The sequence below is a fragment of the Zeugodacus cucurbitae genome, chromosome 6 (genome assembly GCF_028554725.1).
Source record: "Zeugodacus cucurbitae isolate PBARC_wt_2022May chromosome 6, idZeuCucr1.2, whole genome shotgun sequence".
NCBI lineage: Eukaryota > Metazoa > Arthropoda > Insecta > Diptera > Tephritidae > Zeugodacus > Zeugodacus cucurbitae.
The window spans coordinates 54,003,383-54,022,027 of NC_071671.1; the positions used below are offsets into that span (position 1 = coordinate 54,003,383).

The 18,645-nt window shown below is 33.8% G+C and overlaps 1 protein-coding gene and 5 non-coding genes across 7 annotated transcripts; 1 reads left to right on the forward strand and 5 right to left on the reverse strand.

Annotated features, from left to right (window-relative positions):
• Positions 1 to 649: 649 nt before the first annotated feature.
• On the reverse strand, positions 650 to 4,019 carry LOC105212560 (RNA polymerase II-associated protein 3). Of its 2 annotated transcripts, none has more exons than XM_011184593.3 (8): positions 3,711 to 4,019; positions 3,510 to 3,645; positions 3,226 to 3,436; positions 2,960 to 3,168; positions 2,412 to 2,830; positions 1,360 to 1,449; positions 1,039 to 1,234; positions 650 to 909 (listed from the first exon to the last, which is right to left on the reverse strand). In XM_011184593.3, the coding sequence occupies exons 1-8, from the start codon at positions 3,867 to 3,869 to the stop codon at positions 821 to 823; spliced, it is 1,509 nt and encodes a 502-aa protein (XP_011182895.1). In that variant the 5' UTR covers positions 3,870 to 4,019; the 3' UTR covers positions 650 to 820. The 2 variants fall into 2 exon arrangements, with proteins under 2 accessions (XP_011182895.1, XP_054091054.1); XM_054235079.1 differs by having other exon boundaries at positions 3,507 to 3,645.
• An 11,283-nt stretch (positions 4,020 to 15,302) lies between these two features.
• Trnaf-gaa (transfer RNA phenylalanine (anticodon GAA)) lies at positions 15,303 to 15,375 on the forward strand. The gene has a single exon. It is a non-coding gene; the product is annotated as a tRNA-Phe (tRNA).
• Positions 15,376 to 16,476: 1,101 nt separating this feature from the next.
• Positions 16,477 to 16,549, reverse strand: Trnaf-gaa (transfer RNA phenylalanine (anticodon GAA)). The gene has a single exon. It is a non-coding gene; the product is annotated as a tRNA-Phe (tRNA).
• Positions 16,550 to 16,784: 235 nt separating this feature from the next.
• Trnaf-gaa (transfer RNA phenylalanine (anticodon GAA)) lies at positions 16,785 to 16,857 on the reverse strand. The gene has a single exon. It is a non-coding gene; the product is annotated as a tRNA-Phe (tRNA).
• Positions 16,858 to 17,125: 268 nt separating this feature from the next.
• Trnaf-gaa (transfer RNA phenylalanine (anticodon GAA)) lies at positions 17,126 to 17,198 on the reverse strand. Its single transcript has one exon. It is a non-coding gene; the product is annotated as a tRNA-Phe (tRNA).
• A 505-nt stretch (positions 17,199 to 17,703) lies between these two features.
• On the reverse strand, positions 17,704 to 17,776 carry Trnaf-gaa (transfer RNA phenylalanine (anticodon GAA)). The gene has a single exon. It is a non-coding gene; the product is annotated as a tRNA-Phe (tRNA).
• Between the last annotated feature and the right edge of the window lie 869 nt (positions 17,777 to 18,645).

Genomic DNA, 18,645 nt, shown 5'->3' on the forward strand with positions numbered 1-18,645 from the left:
AATCTCAAGTGTAACCAGGTCGCTCTCCATCTGGCATTTCCAACGGAGTGTAGGCTTTTTCCTTCCTTTGTGTTGACATCGTCCACGCTCCTGCACCATAAAGCAAATTGGGAATGATAAGCCACTTGTAGAGTTTGATTTTGTTTCTTCGAGAGAGGACTTTGCTTTACAATTGCCTACTCAATCCTAAGTAGCACCTGTTGGCAAGAATGATTCTGCGTTGGATTTCGAGGTTGACATTGTTGGTATTGTTAATGCTGGTTCCTAAGTGTACGAAATGATCTACGACTTCAAAGTTACGACACTCAACAATGACGTAGTAGACGATTCGAAGTCCTTAACCACATATAAATGTGAGATCGTTTTGGTTACGTAAACTCCACTATTGGTGGAACTGTAGTTCTAACAGACTACTTGGAACAGAATCAGATTTTTATTCGGCTAAGGACTGTCAACTCGGATCATTCTTCAAAATAAGTTGGGGACTATCTCTGACGATGCAATAAGAAGAACTTTGTCAGCTTAACCTCCAAAATTGATCTCTTTCTTCAACTCTTTGTGATTGTGCTTAAATGCTTTTACTAAGTGTTAGAATTTTTTGACTTTGTTACCAAAATAATTCCTTTTCTATCAAATAATAATTAATTAATTTTAATAGTGAATTTGCACAATTATTTTATTTTAAGGATACCTGTTGTTGTAATGATGTTCACGTTTGCACTGCAGACACAAACATTTTTCATAATTAATATGTGCATTAATTAAAATTTAATACTCGCGCACACATATTAATACCAAAATACATAATTAATTAACTGAATTAAGGTAAATTAAAATTTTTCATAATTTGTTCCGCCAAACCAACGCTTTCTTTGTGCTCTTTGATGGTGCTGACGATATCGGTGATGACTAGAAAGGAAAGAAAAAAATATATATAGAAAGAAAATAAATAAATATTTTATACAAATACAACAAAAATACAGCTATAATAACAACCACATACTATATATAATCCTAAAATTAATTGTTCAAACTTACTTTTTCGTTCATCAGCCGACATGAGCAGTGATAAGATTCCAACTTGATTATTTTTACTGATTTCCAAGAGTGTGCCAGCGATGGCATCATCCTTTTGCACTAAGTAGAAGTCGCGCAGAGTGTGTAGCAGGTCTGTAAGTGTGTCCGAATCGAAACCAGCGCCTAGTACTTTACGTATTTGTGATACATTAATGCTCTGTGAATGTAAAAATATAAAAAAAAACATACAATCTGGTGCATCAAAAATCTTAAATATTTGTTTATAATATAAATAAGTGTAATTTCGACTATTATTCTGGAATAATGTAAGAGCTTGCATACCTTTAAGTACTCGTACTTCTGCGCAGGCGTTAATTCTTTCCAATTCGAGTAAAATTGCGCTGTAGATGTGGGTGGCGGTGGTAAGGGGCGCTAAAATGAAAATAAAAATTATTTTGCTTTAATAAAAATAGAAAATATGTGCTTAAAATGATATTAATCCAAAAATGAGATACTAACGCAAAATCAATAATAAAACTTTGAATAAATATAATACAAAAATACAAAAAAAGAAAATTAAAATAATATATGAAAATTAAAATAAATTAAAATTAAATAAATTGAAATAAAATTAAAAATATAAAATAAAATAAAATTAAAAATATAAAATAAAATAAAATTAAAACATAAAATAAAATAAAACTAAATTAAGTTAAAATTGAAATAACAATAATAGAACCTATATTCTTCAAGCAAACTATACAAATAACTCAATTCAATTGAACAACGTGACACTAAAACAATTTTCATACATACATACAATATGCAAATGTTAAATTTAAACACATATTTGAATTTCGATACAATTTATTAAGTTCATAGCCACTATATAAACACAAAACAAATAACCAGTAAACAAACTAAGTTAATAATACTACATATAACAAATATTTGCATAACCAATTTGCCTTAGGCATTTTCAAAATCTATATATTTTCATATTTTTGATATTTTTTGTTTATATCCTTTAATGATAATGGCTGTGAAATCGTTAACATATAATAAAAATTTGTGCTTTCCGATTTTTTTGGCATTAAAATAGATTGGCACTAAAACATTTTCAATTTCTATTCAACTACTATTGCTATTTGGCACTATTTTTCAATGACAATTACCCAAGAAATTAAAACAATTAACCATAATAAATAAGTTTACCCACATAAAATACTACATGTTTTTTTGCTAATAAGTTAATAAATAATAGTAATAAATTCATAATTGACTTATTTCGTTAGTCTGCGTTTGAACAAATTTTGGCTACTCTGTTTAATGGCCTCAAAAAATCGTATGAATATAGCGATTATTGCCGTGAGAAAGGAAAAAAAGGCGCTTACGTTTCCATTCAGTAATTGCACATCCTTTGCAACCGTCGTGCTAGCTGTATTCACTTCGTTGACATTTGATATTTTTTGCACAACTTTGGCATTTTTATTTTCACTACTATTATTCGAAACTGTTGTTACTTGAGTCAAAGTTGCAGGTTTATCGGCCATTTTATCAACCACATTACTATTCGATGTCTTTACCTCCACGAAAGGACCACAATTACTATTAAACAATTTGTCTATATCTTCATCGGAGATTTTCAAATTGGTATTTTCACAATTTTTCGTGTCTTTTGGCCCAATCACATCAGCAATGGGTACACGTCGTAGTGGTTTATTAGAGCGTTTGTAAGTTGGCTTGTCGATTGGCAAAATGTCAATCATGTTAGCACGCGGCGCACTAAAGTTTGGACCCTTGGTGCTTTTTACTAAAAAGATAATAAAAATAAAATATTAATAGAAATTAAGATAAGCTTTTGCAGATACAATATATAATTTTTCAATATTATTATTACTTAGCTTAAGCAAATGTGTTTTAAAAACATCGTTATACTCACCATTTTTTCGTAATCTTTCATTGATGCGTTCTAAACTTTTGTTTGCTTCACTATTTTTAGGTTCGATCATAAGCACGGTGGTGCAATCTTTAAGTGCATCCATATCATTGCCTAGATACTCATTCGCCTGCATACGTCGATAGTAAGCCTTAACGGATAAACTGTCGATCTCAATGGCTTGTTCACAATCTTCAATGCACTCATTATATCTAGAGAAAAGTGTTAATTTAATTTTCGTATTATTTCCTTTATCATTTGTGACTAACCTTTCCATTTTCAGGTAGCATAACGCGCGATTGCAAAAGTATACTGGATCCTCTGGGAATATATCAATTGCATTGGTGTATTCATTAATAGCTTTCTCATATTCGCCTAGTTTAACAAATTTATTGCCCCTATCTTTTATTTCATTAGCTTGTTTACGCTTCTCCTCGTTGGCATCAAGCGGTTTTTCTAATTTTTCCGTGGGTGTTGTGGCTAGAATTATAGGTGTATTTATAATACATATTAATGACACATACAATTTGCAAAGAAAGCTTGCGCTTACTACCGCTGGAGCTCGACGGTGAAATATCAATATCCTTGGCAACGGAGTTTGTTTTAGAAGGCGGCTGTGGTTCTTTTTTATTATTTGCAGTTGGTTTCTTCTCCGCAAGTATATGACTACGTATGGGCACATTTGCTTGCTGTTGTACGTAATAAATATAATGTTAGTTTACTAATCACTTTATTTACCCTATTTGGAATTTACCTCATCTTTATCAATATTAGTTGGACGTCGGTGCAGTTCCTTCTCTTTGGCCTTCATTTCCTGTTCCCAACTGTACAGATCATTGAGTGTGTTTCGCACCTCTTCTGCATTGTTGCGTACTTGCAATTGAATTTCATGAGATTTCTTCAAAGCGTCCATTTTACTATTTAACTATTTTTATATAATGACAACTGTTAACTAAAAATATTCAATAAATCTCAAAGCGCGCTGAAAGCAACCAAAACGACTTGCTTTGTTTTCTTGCTGGTTCAATAAGATGAACGAACTGTCATGTCACGTTGGTGTTGCCAGAGAACGTTAAATATATATAACGTTCTCTGCTACACATCAGATGTTTAAGCGCCCATTCACGATTGTTGCTTTTAAAGTTGAAGAATAGTGATTTATTGGTAAGAAAATTTCAAGATTTTTTCACGAGAATAATTTTATTTATATTATTAATATATTTTCCATTTCTAAAGACTTGTATTTTTGTGTATATTCCTAAATTTATATTATTGTGAATGGTAAAAATCACTCACAGGTGACACTGTATAGCGGTACCGCTACGAACAACAACTACAAATTGGCGTTGTTCACACACCATTTTGTCCGGAAACAGTTATTCGTCAAGTTCAGTGAAAATTTTACTTTCGTGGAATAAAAAGTGTATTTTTATTAGTTTATGCAACAAAAATCTATGCAGACTGTGTTAAGTATATATAGAGATAGTGATAAATGTATTTGTGAGCAAATCAAACTTCTAGCTGCAGTTTTATTGTGTTTTTGAAGTTCGGTTAAGGAAACTGACAATATCGGGAGTTTTATATAGATATCCGCTTCCATTATGTAAACTTCTTCGTTCAATATGAATAAGAAGTCAAATTGTATGGAGAAAGTGTGAAGAAGTGCTTTTGCGTAGGCTAAATGTTAAATTGGACAGCGGAGCGCTAGCGCTCCCGAATGTGCATGAAAAAAGTTAAGCCAAGCGCGCCACTAAAAGATTTTGGTGAGATTTTGCGACAAAGATCGTACACAGATGTCGCTGTCCATCGTTATCGCATTGCCGGACATAGTTGTTTGGTGTTGCAGTTCGTACTCCATATTGTTAAAAAAGAACAGTTTACTTACGCGTTTGTGAAAACTTTTAGCTCGCGGAATAAAATGTTTGATTTTAGTGGATTATTAAACATAAATGTTTTGATGACGGTGTTTACAAAGAGAACAATAATTGTATTTGTGATTAAAAGGAGTTTGCAGCTACAGTTTAATTGTGTGGGAAAACTTCCTGGCGGAAATAGACAAATTGCTGATATCACTTAAAGTATCCAGTTTCCTTATAAACATTTCTCTATCCGGAACAAAATTTGTACCAATTTGAAAGCAAAAAGTTTACTTAATTGTAATCGCGTGTGCTGAAAGTCAAGCTGGTCAAAGGAGCGCTAGGGCTCCACAAGTGTGAATATAACGAAAAAATGTGCGAGCTGCCAAAACTAAAAATCCGAGCGAGTACGAAAGCTTGAGCCGTAGATGGCGCTATACAAAGTTACAAAAACTATAAAGTAATGTGTGCCATATATTTCGTACTATATTCAAAATATCCGGAAACTGTCCAAATGTGTGAATATTTTTGAACTGGTAAAATGACATGGTTGACATTATATAACAAAATTAAACTATGAAATTATAAATTTTAATGACAAGAAATATTAGTGATATTAGTGATTGAAAACTTAAAAAAAAAATCGATACTGAAGGTGTACAAACATTCATTTATAAAGAAAGCAATATCTTCGATAGGCATATTTTGTCGAAAGTTGTGTGAGAACATTTTATGTATATTTTTTAAGACTTTTTTGTATTCAATGGTCAACATGTGTGAAATGCCGAAAAGGATAAAATGAATGATACGGATCAAGGAGTCGATCAGGATGCAACGAGAAATATAAACAGGTTAGTTATTATGAATACTAATTTACTGTTCTTTACTTATAAAATACATATACTACTCGTATTAATGGGTTAAAAGTATGCAGTGTGAGCTGTCGACAGGATCATGTAGCGGATCAGGTTGCAACCAGAAATATAAACAGGTTAGTGATTGTGAAAAATAAATAATTGTGTTTTACTTACAAAAAACTGCATATACTCGTATTATCAAATAATAATAAATAAAAAATAGCATTGGAATGGCAAGAGGGAAATTATTGGGGAATTATACCTATGTACATATGTATGTATATATGCTTGTATGTATATGCTGAACCTAAATTGTGTTTATAATGAATTCTCTTTACGCTATAAAGTATATATGTAGTAATTTTGCTATAACTTGTGGTCGGCATCGCAGTTTACTTTTGGTAATGCAGTTTCATTATAACTCTTAGCTTTCTATACAGTTTTTTTATGTGCTTCAATTCGTAATAAATTAAATGACTGATTACTTTTATTAATTAATTTGGATTAATTTAGTGATATTTTTCTTTTTATATTTTTATATTAATTTCATTAATTTATAATATATTTTAATTATAAAAATAATAACAAAAAAAACAATTATCTAATAAATAAAATAGATGATTATTGAAATTATCATCCAATATACTCATAATGTCATAACCACCTAAATAATATTATTAGTCCTACCATGAGTTAGTCACGCCGTAAAATAGGCGCGAAACTCCATTTAACACTTACTTGACCAGCTATTCACTAGATTGCAGTTACATACAAACATACATACATATGTATGTTTATATATTTAACTCTTGCATATCAAGACCTCCACATCACTTTATCCATTCCAACGCCATGCACATGACACTTCAGCGCAGGGAATTGACGTGCGCGCCTGATTAGGAAAATAATTATACCATCGCGACTGCTGAAAAGTGAAATTAATTATTTACGTGTACCATCGTGCATACAAATATATAGTATTTATGCTATATATGTATATATGAACGCCTTGCACTTGGTCTCGTATACTCGAGGAAGAAGAAAAATTGCAGTTATTAGACTAAGTTTACATTTTTCACACAAAATAACTTCATAACATTGTGGAAATTCTAAATTGTGCCTTAATGTGAATTTTTATGCATCGTTGATATTATACGAGTACGAGTATATGCAATGTTCTTAAGTGTGACCGTTGATTGCTCTGCTCACGGCTCACACTCGTTACTGAATTAACATATGTGTATAATTTTATGAATAAGAATAAGTCATCTTCACTTTATAATGAGAAAACATGTTTATTTGTATATAAAGAAAATTTACAGTTTAAATTTATATTTTTTACAATTTGAATGAATGATATATCTTACTTGTGAATGTATTTTTCATTGATTATTTTTCAGGATGTTTCCAAATTGATACAAAATTTGATATACATACATATATAAGACAAAAAAAAAAACAATTTTATAACAGTTATATTGAAAAATTTTTTGTATTCGTATTCTTCGTATGCTTTGTCCATTGCGAACTCCTAAACGTACGTACACATATGTATGTATATTTTTTTTGTACAGAATTAAGCACAGCTTGATTTACTTAAAAGAAAGCTCCACAAAAAATAAAAAAAAAGGTATCAAAATGTCCGGGCTATGTGACTACAAAGTCTGCTAACAAAAAAAAAACAAAATAAGAATCCTTGGCATCCTGAGAAATTCATGTTATTCAAAATTACATATAATTATGCGTTTTATTTAATGCCTAATTTCTTTTTGTTCTTATACATTTGAAAAAAAAAAACTAAAATTCCATCCAATCAAAACCCAATGCAACGGCAATGAACCCACCTTTGTGCATAGACAATTTATCTGCGTCTCACTTCCCCAAACTTGTCTTGTCTGTCTGTCAGTTGGGATGCTGTCTTTGCTCCGATTTGTACTGCGTCTGGCTTGCTCAAGCGTCTACATAATTACGCTTCACTTTTCCTTGTCGCTGTTGTACGAGTATTATTATAATTTTTTTTGCAAATGTTGTTCATTTTGTATGTTAGTTATCTGCTGCTTTAAAATTTATTTATGAACTGCGTAACTGAACTTGACCCACAGCGTGTGAGAAAGTTATGTTAGAAAATTGCGTGCGTGTTCATGTGGATTTTTTAATTTTTTTGTACTAATTTTTATTTTTTTAACTTTTGATTGTACATTGTTTTTATATGTATCTGCAGGATTGCGTGTTTCCTTTTAATTTGCAACATTATTATAGCCTTAACAGAATAAGGCAGTAAGAGTTTAATTTGACTTAAATTATGGGGTTTTAAAAGTTTTTAAAATTTGTTTATTTTTTTCGTTGTTATTGCGCTCATGTTAGAAAAAAATTGAACTGATGAAAATACCGTTGAGTTGTGGTACAGATAGAATATTGTGAGTTCACTTATGGCTGAGAACAGTTAGTTATTAGAATATCAAAATCATTTAACAATAATTATTATAACAGTAATGCAAGATAATATTGTTTAAAATAATTATAGTATTAATAAGAATACTAATATTGAGCGCATATATTGACATGTCTGCATTGTTTTTGTTGCTTTTGAGGAATAAAAAGCATTGTCCAGACATTTTGAGGAAGGCTGTCGACTATAAAATCTTTTCCCGAATATAAACCTGGGTCCATTCCGAAAAGGCTAACCAAACTGCCTTGGGAACCGCATATTATTAGTCGTATACGACATTATTTCTATTCATTATTTAATATATGTATGTCTTTCCTACAATTTCTCTGATATAGTAATTTATGAGAAAGTGTTTTTTCCTTGACGACCGATCAGATTACATCGATTCAATATTTTTTAAACAATATATAGCTTAAAGTTGGGCATACACTTTTTTATTGAACTTAGAAGTCTAATGAGTGTAGACCTAGTATATTTTTCCAAGATTTATTATGGCCATATGTCGTTATAACATATACGTTCAGGTTAGATTAGGTTCCATAGCTGTTCCCTACCAGAGGAAACACATTTAGACTATGAAGGACAGTCCTTTGTAATAGTAAAAATTTTACCCCCTCACTTAAATTTTAAAATCGACAAAGCGCCTATAACCCACCACAAATCTTTAAAGTTTTTTTACATCTATATTCGGTAATTCGCGTGGATGTACAAAAAGTGAGTTTCAAGAAATTTTATTCTAGATATCGCAAAGGCGGGGAATTCCAAAAGGAAATGTTGGGAAATTCCCACCTCACACTCCTCCAAGTAGCTCCTGCAGTTAGCATCCGTAAAATTAAGTAAGTTTGACCGCATGCATCCGATGGGACAATGGCCTGTTAGAGCCGCTATGACTAAGGAAAAATTGACTTTACTGAGGACGAAGAGTTCGCTATCCAGCTTAGAGTTCCCACATTAGTTTACTAAAAACAGAATTTGCTGATCTATACATATCTTATCTTTTTATTCACACTTTTTATTGCGTTAAAGTTAAAAAACCCGATTTCCATTAAAACTGAACATAAGTTAATCTCTCTTGTTGTTAAAATATCACACTGAAATATATTATTGAATACTAGCATTTCGAATTGGCGGCATTTTTTCGAAATAAATACATATTCTCTGTTTCTTTAATATGCTAACGAGGGTGTATATAACGTTAAAATCTTTTTTTATAGCCAATGAATTTAAATATTTACAGACATGTAATGGGCAGGCTAAAAGTTCTTATTGTTTTAAAGAAAGTTATATTTTTTGGCTATATTCCATTTTATTATTCAAAATAGATGTCATCGATGGCGATATTCCGACTTTCAGCTCTTTTATGTAATTTTTCTATTTTTTTACTTCAAAATATGTCTTCCGCATTTCTTTTTCTTCAAAGTTGAGAACAAATAGAAGGTTCCTGGGCCAGATTCGGAGAATTGCTGGGTGTAGAAGCCTAATTACTGCTATTTTGATAGAGATTTCATTGACTTTTGACACAGAGGCTCGATTATAAGATCCCACGAAACCTACTACTGATAACCATATTTTGTTGAACGATTTGTCCTTTGAAATTCTTCGAGTATCAGATGTATCGATCATCATCCATAGTCATTTCGAGGACTACTATTTAGTTCTTCATCTTCGTCATATCACCTCTGAGAAATTTCAATCGATTTATATCAGACCCTTTATTATAAGAGCAAATTACTCTGTCATCGCACCTAAGGCTAAAGTGTTAAAATTAGTTCATTGATCGCACACAAGTAATCGATAACACGCTTATGAGGGCACTACGGAAATGCATGTCAAATAATTTTTGGGTCAACGCAATCAACAAATCAACGCGAATAAATTCGTGCAACACGAGCTTGAAGGCTTACCTTATTTGCAATGCAAGTAAAGGTGAAGACAAAGATTTACAATACGTAAGTATAAGTATATATCGGTTTATAAAGCGATCAGTAAATCAATGAAGTCCAGCGTAAATCGCTGAAACGGCACAAAACCTTGAGTTTCCGCTTGACTTTTTGCATGGAAATTGTGATGTTTGAACTTTGCGCATGTGCAGCTATTTAGTGTTGTTGTATTATGTGCTCGATTTAACTTACACAAGAGCGTTGTATATATATGTATGTTATATATAGTGGCGATTTCTGTGCACAACCTTGCAAGAATAAAAGTGGCACGCTAATCACTTGCATTCGCTCTGCCAGCGGAACGCTCGCTTTGGCTTTTGTAAAACTTTAATCGAAATGTTGCTGAGACTTTCGGTTTTGGCTTACAATGAATCCACGTTTGTATTTGTTGCTGTAGTTGCGTCGGCTCTCGCAATGCTTCTTTCGACAATGTGCTGCTCTACAATTTACAACAATTGATTGCTGTCATTAAAGATGAAAAATTCTTCAAATGTCTGACGGAGTTTAAGGCGTTACGGCCACATGGAATACAACAAACATATGTGCATGCAAATGTGTTTGTTTTCAGCAAAAAAATGTTGCGCCGAGTTTAAAGATCAACAATAATAACAACAAAATACGAAAAAAGCAGCTTTAACATATGTATAAAATCTTAACTTGAAAAGGAGTATGAACCTTCTCGCTTGTAAGCAGTACGCGTGCGTTTTCGTAAATACTTTGATGCATATATAAATACATGTATGTAAGCGCCTACCCACCTCCGTTACTTGTAAGCGTCCATTTTGTCTGTTATGTGTGCTTTAAAAATTTGATTGGCCCACACTCCTTATTTGGTCGAGCTGATTTCGCCATGGTGTGAAGGTGATAATTTTCAGTTGCCCTTAATGTATGCAATTTTTTTAGTGTTTCACCGCTTAAAGAAGTCATTATGAAAGCATAAACCACACCATGACACCATGTTATTCAAAGGCCGCACGTGTGTACTGTAATATATGTGATGGGGTATATACACATATGTATATTCAGCCAGTGCCATATCATTTTTCTTGTGTAATTATGTATGTAACAAAAACAAGTTTAGACTCTTTATAGAGGGTTATTCTTCATATTCTAAAAAACTTAAAATTACATATTAAAAAAAAAAACAATTAAATACGATTAAAATGAGGTGAACCCAAAATATATTAAAGGACTGGGTTAGTGTTTTACCCAATACTATATTGAAATGCTTAATTTTGCTCAAGATTCTCATATACTGAAATCTATACATATTGAAGCTTCCTCGTTCCATACCGGCTTTTGAAAAGTTTGATTTGTAATTTTCACTAAAAAATGTTTCAAAATACACAATTCTGCAATTTCCATTTTGGATACATTTTTCCATCAACTCTACAACAAAGTACAGATTGTTGGTTTCCAACTCGAACGTATTCAAATCGACGTTGAGAACCGCAAAATGCGAAATCTTCTTCTTCTTCTTGACTGGCGTAGACACCGCTTACGCGGTTATAGCCGAGTCCCAAACAGCGCGCCACGCATCTCTCCTTCTGGCAGTTTGGCGCCAATTGGTTATTCCAAGCGAAGCCAGGTCCCTCTCCACCTGGTCCTTCCATCGGAGTGGAGGTCTCCCTCTTCCTCGGCTTCCACCAGCGGGTACTGCATCGAATACTTTCAGAGCTGGAGCACTTTCATCCATTCGAACAACATGACCTAGCCAGCGTAACCGCTGTTTTTTATTCGCTGGACTATGTCTATGTCGTCGAATAACACATACAGCTCATCGTTCCATCGTCTGCGGTATTCGCCGTTGCCAATTCTTAAGGGACCATAAATCTTCCGCAAAACCTTTCTCTCGAAAACTCCTAGTGCCGTCTCATCAGATGTTGACATCGTCCACGCTTCTGCACCGTAAAGTAGGACGGGAATGATGAGAGACTTGTAGAGTTTGGTTTTTGTTCGTCGAGAGAGGACTTTACTTTTCAATTGCCTACTTAGTCCATAGTAGCACCTGTTGGCAAGAGTGATTCTGCGTTGGATTTCCAGGCTGACATTGTTATTGCTGTTAATGCTGGTTCCCAGGTAGACGAAATTATCTACAACTTCAAAGTTATGACTGTCAACAGTGACGTGGGAGCCAAGACGCGAATGCGCTGACTGTTTGTTTGACGACAGGAGATATTTCGTCTTGTCCTCGTTCACCACCAGACCCATACGTTTCGCTTCCTTATCCAGTCTGGAGAAAGCAGAACTAACGGCGCGGGTGTTGTTTCCAATGATATCGATATCATCGGCGTACGCCAGTAGCTGTACACTCTTATAGAAGATTGTACCTTCTCTGTTTAGCTCTGCAGCTCGTATTATTTTCTCCAGCATCAGGTTAAAGAAATCACACGAGAGTGAGTCACCTTGTCTGAAACCTCGTCTGGTATCGAACGGCTCGGAGAGGTCCTTCCCGATCCTGACGGAGCTTTTGGTGTTGCTCAACGTCAGCTTACACAGCCGTATTAGTTTTGCGGGGATACCAAATTCAGACATCGCGGCATAAAGGCAGCTCCTTTTCGTGCTGTCGAAAGCAGCTTTAAAGTCGACAAAGAGATGGTGTGTGTCGATCCTATTTTCACGGGTCTTCTCCAAAATTTGGCGCATGGTGAATATCTGGTCCGTTGTTGATTTTCCAGGTCTAAAGCCACACTGATAAGGTCCAATCAGTTTGTTGACGGTGGGCTTTAGTCTTTCACACAATACGCTCGACAGAACCTTATACGCGATGTTGAGGAGGCTTATTCCACGGTAATTGGCGCAAATTGTGGGGTCTCCCTTTTTGTGTATTGGGCAGAGTACACTGAGATTCCAATCGTCAGGCATGCTTTCTTCCGACCATATTCTGCAAAGAAGCTGATGCAAGCACCTTATCAGCTCTTCGCCGCCGTATTTGAATAGCTCGGCCGGTAATCCATCGGCACCCGCCGCCTTATTGTTCTTCAAGCGGGTAATTGCTATTAGAATTTCTTCACGGTCGGGCAATGGAACATCTGCTCCATCGTCGTCGATTGGGGGATCGGGTTCGCCATCTCCTGGTGTTGTACTTTCACTGCCATTCAGCAGGCTGGAGAAGTGTTCCCTCCACAAACTCAGTATACTCTGATCATCAATAACTAGATCACCTCTGGGGGTCCTACAGGAGTGCGCTCCGATCTTGAAACCTTCAGTTAGTCGCCGGATCTTTTCGTAAAATTTTCGAGCATTACCCCTGTCGGCCAGCTTGTCAAGCTCTTCATACTCACGCATTTCGGCCTCTTTCTTTTTTTGTCTGCAAATGCGTCTCGCTTCCCTCTTCAGCTCTCGGTATCTTTCCCATCCCGCTCGTGTTGCGGTCGATCGCAACATTGCGAGGTAGGCAGTCTGTTTTCTCTCCACTGCGAGACGACAATCCTCATCATACCAGCTGTTTTTTTGACTTTTCCGAAAACCAATGGTTTCGGTTGCAGCTGTACGTAAGGAGTTTGATATGCCGTCCCACAGAGCAGGAGTGCAAGTCGAATCACTTTTCTTTAATAATATCTTATTTACATACCTTAAGCCCATAATGTTCTTCAAAGAACGTGATTTTTGAAAATTATCTCCTATATAATACCTCTATCCTATACCTCTAAAAGCACCTTATATTTAGACAATTTTTGCACTTCCTTCCTAAGTTTGAGGTTTAGATTGCCAAGAGAGGCGTAATAATGTCATCTGAAAGCGTGATCGACGTATGTAGATTAACCCATGTACTGCCTATATGATGATCCAGATAGGAACTTGTTAAGAAAGTTCAAAACCCGCTGGAAGGTTCTACTGGGATGCAAAACCGCAAAAGTTGTGTGTAAAGCGGAATATCATAAATACACTAAGTCTTTACCGACGCGCGATAGAATAAAATGAAGGAACATGATCACAGTTAGGTGGTGGCGCATGCCTACAAGATGGAGCTAACAGATAACGAAGAATGCAGGAACTGTCCAGAGCAAGGTACCAGAGAAACAATGGGACATCTCTTGTGTGCTTGTTCTGTAGTGTCAAGACAAAGAGGCACCTTTGATCACCTTTCGAAATTTGCGTCAAGCGCAGGCGTCTTAAGGGATGACTACTTCTCATTGACAACGTGACGGCACTGTATCTGGTATCGCAAAGGACCAAAATCGGTCTATACGTGGCTCATTTGCCTATCAGATTAACCTAACCTAACCTAACCGAAGGTTTAGAATGGTTTCTAAGGTAATTCGTATTCATGGTTTGGATTAACATATTTGTAATAACTTTAAAATAGAGACTCTAATTCCCAAATGAGAAATTTAGGTTAGGAAAGGAACTCACCAAGATTTCAATACAAGCTGTAGTAGAACTAAGAAGCTTAAGTTCTATTGTTAAACCATGAAGGTTGTTAAACGCTTGTTTATCTCGCTTTTAAGTGCAGATAACTGAACTATACTCTGGAAAAATTCAGATCATTTGTAATAAAAATTTAATACGAAAAACTCTACCTTTATAGCTGCTAGCTCTTCTTCCTCATACATCCATTTTTTGATCTAATAAAAGTGGAAATAATATTATTCCGAAACTAATTGGGGATCTCATGATTTTCATAAGAATCGGGCCGTTTATTTTTCGGTTTGTTCTGTAGTTGTCGGTAAAAATGGTTCTACCGTCGGATTCGTTGAAATATATAGTTGGAATGAATTGTTTTAATTTTAATTTTCAATTTTAATTCTTAAATTTTCTGATTTTCTGTTTTTTATATAAAATTTTTATTCATTTTCAAAATCTAATCAATTTCAATATGTCTCCATACTTACGTATTAGTTAAATAATTGTATTTCTTCTATGAAAAAATTCTGAATTTGTATTTTTTTATCACCTGCCTTCTAATATTTAGCAAAAAATCAAGTACATATAATATTATGTTGGAAGATAAGAAAAAACTACAACAACAAACAAATACCCTTTCGTTTTTAAACACACACCAACCGCGAGCTTGTTGAACAGGTTCTATATATAGAAATGATAAGGCACATCTTTTCGCAGATCACCTGGTAATATCCGTACTATATTTGATTTTTGTATAGCTTGTTTATACAGTTTACAACTAATCTATACAAATTTATACAATGCGACACGCATTTTCAATGAACAAATCAAAGAGAGTACGTGCGTTTGTGTGACGCTGCGTAATCGGCTGTGCGACGAACGGCGGAGATAATATGCGCCGAAATAGCTCAGTTGGGAGAGCGTTAGACTGAAGATCTAAAGGTCCCCGGTTCAATCCCGGGTTTCGGCATAATTGAATATTTTTAATTATTTTTATTTTATTTTTAGAAGAATATTTTTTTTATAAAACATATAGTTTCAAAAATACATACATACGCACATATATGAAAAACCAATTTGTTAATTTTTAATGCCTTAAACTCACTCAATTGTAGAAAAATGAGTTATTAGCATGAGCTGTTATAATTCATAACGGTTTGTTTATCGTTTCATTTGCAAATATCCACAAAGGGTTTGCCGATTTTTTTTATTTTTCCCTTTGCATATATTAAAATTTAGCACATATTTCATAAATATTCAAAAGTAGTTTGCTTTTCGCTCGTGTCTTGTACGTCCTTTTCTTCGTAAATGTTGTCTAAAATATGCACGAACAAGGTGCATCCTGTAGCCGCAGACAACAAACAGTACTACAACAAAAATTGTCGGCTACCGAATACGGAATGAAAACATTTGTTTTACTGTTGACGTTTTTTCGCCTGCAGCGATTGCCATTTTTACGGTACATAGGTGAAAAGCAGGTACGAGTGTGACTCAGTAGCACCAATGTATGTATTATTTACATACTTAAATTAAGTAGAGTATTCCAATTTTTACATAACACAACAAAGATTCCACGGTAGATAATGAATAAAACAAACTAGATCACTGAGGAGGCGTTTAAGAGCGACTGACATGTCTGTATATAAATATACTAAGATAGGGGTATACTGAGATACTTATGCATTTCATTCAAGCGATAAGTGAAATGTATTTTCATATTGCAGTACAAAAACAAAAATATAAACATATACTCTTACGATTGGAAGACCGTTAATTTTATAAATATCCAATTTAGAAATATAATATATTTATATAATATAGAACTATGTCCACGGGGATAAGATAATAATTAATACAAGTAATATTCCCTTAAGAAGAAATATTCCATTAATCACCTACTTTTTAATTAGAAACTTTAACTTATGAAGGAATTATTGTCACTTGAGCTATTTTTTGAGTGCCCTATTAATGTCCCCTTCCTATTATTATACAGATATGAAAATTTTATATATTTTTTTATTATTTATTCTTAAACTACTTTCCAAAACTTATTTTTATTAAAAAGTTCCGATGCCGAAACCCGGGATTGAACCGGGGACCTTTAGATCTTCAGTCTAACGCTCTCCCAACTGAGCTATTTCGGCTATATTAAACCGTTATTCGATCAAACGGTTATAAATTAAAATTCAGTGAAATATTTTCGGGATAGATCCTTTGGTAAAACTAAAATATGTTTTGAGAAGGTTCTAGCAAAGATAAGAACTATAAAATGATAAAATGTATATATCAAATTACATAAAATTGTAAATAAAGTATAAATTATGGCGATAATCTTAAAATTAAAATATTAAAAAAAAAAAATACACTAAAAAATCAGTTTGCCGAAACCCTGGATTGAACCGGGGACCTTTAGATCTTCAGTCTAACGCTCTCCCAACTGAGCTATTTCGGCAAGTAAAAAAAGTGGGGAACTATTCTTCATATAAATCTATAATAAGTTTCGAAAAATTCTATAAACCAAAGAACGAATAAAAAATAAATATGCAAATTTGCAAAGCTATAAGTTAAATGTTATCCGAACAATCTGATTTGGTATATATAATATGTTCTAAAGATGATATTCTATCAATTAATATTTTATTAAAATTATTTTAATCACATAGAGTTTTCAAAATAACAAATTTCATAAAAAATTGAAATTTTTATAAAATATAATTTTATGCCGAAACCCGGGATTGAACCGGGGACCTTTAGATCTTCAGTCTAACGCTCTCCCAACTGAGCTATTTCGGCTATATTCAAAGAGGCGCCCAACAACAGTGTTTCCGCTTTTGGATACAAAATTTTGAGATCCTAGACTCGGTTTTGAGATAGCAAAATAAAAAATTGATATGCATTAAAATACAAAATCTTTTTTCCCTGAGTTTCTTTCCTTTTAAGTTTATTCTATGGTACCTCTTAACTTACCTATAGTATACCTCTTAAGGTATGAGATTTAGAGTAACAATTTGGAAGGGTTTGAATTAAGGATTTCAACACGCTAACTGTTGATTTTTGATTGAGTTCGAGATTTGAAGTTTACTATCAATTTTACATTGTTAATTAAGCGACAACAAACTCGAAACAAAGTAAAATTAGGCTAAATTCCCATTATCACATTTCATCATCTCGGACAGGGAGAACATGTACTTTGTAAAATTATACTCCCATGGATCATAAGAAGTATTAGTATATTATATTGAAATAGTATTTAAATTACAATATTAACAAAATAGTTTTGTATAAAAAGTAAAGTTATTGCCGAAACCCGGGATTGAACCGGGGACCTTTAGATCTTCAGTCTAACGCTCTCCCAACTGAGCTATTTCGGCAAGTTATTTATAATTTCGACATTGTTTTTGAAATATGAAAGCAATGTCAAAAATTTTGATATGGCCTGAAGTAAAATGCCATAGAACCAGAACTTTATCAGAATCTAAAATACAGTACATAAAACGATGAATAATGCTTCAATTCGTCATATTTTAAGTGTTCTCCAAACAGTTAACAAGTTTTCAATAAGCTTTATGATGATTTTGCGATTATATCCGTCTTTGGAGCAACTATTTTAAATGTTTGCCTTTCAAACTTTCAACTTGTCTGTGTCAAATTGTGCAGAATGACGAGTCTGTCGAACTTTAAGAAAATTTCAATTCAAAAATCTAGATGAAGTTTGTATAGTTTCATGCTTTAGAAACCACTTTCTAAATCTAAAAGCAAATTCTTCAAAAATATTGTTAAAACACGTTCTTAGTCCAATCAGCCCACCAAAAATCCTATTTCGCATAGAACACCGACATTTTTGGGAAATTTGGAGTTTTGACGTTTGGAGTTGGTTTCTTTTCAGCACTTAATCATCGAATAAAACGGCTTTCGAAAAATATGGAATAATTATTATATACGGTGTACAACTTTGCTTCCGCCGTTTTGCAATAGATGTCTCTAGTGTCAAGTACTGGTAGATTAAATCGTTTTATATCGATCTTGGACATTTGTGTCAACATTAACCCAACAAAATATTTGTACAGATTTGTTTGCATCTCAAACTTATTCTCCACTGAAAATGTCACTTTTTGAGCCGAATTCTCGACATTTGCGGAAAATTTTGCTTTTCTTTTTTAATTCCAAGAAAAGTGCGGCTGAGGCTCATCGCCGTACGTACGTACGTGAGGCTGTCCTAAGTGAAAGAACATGTCGCGAA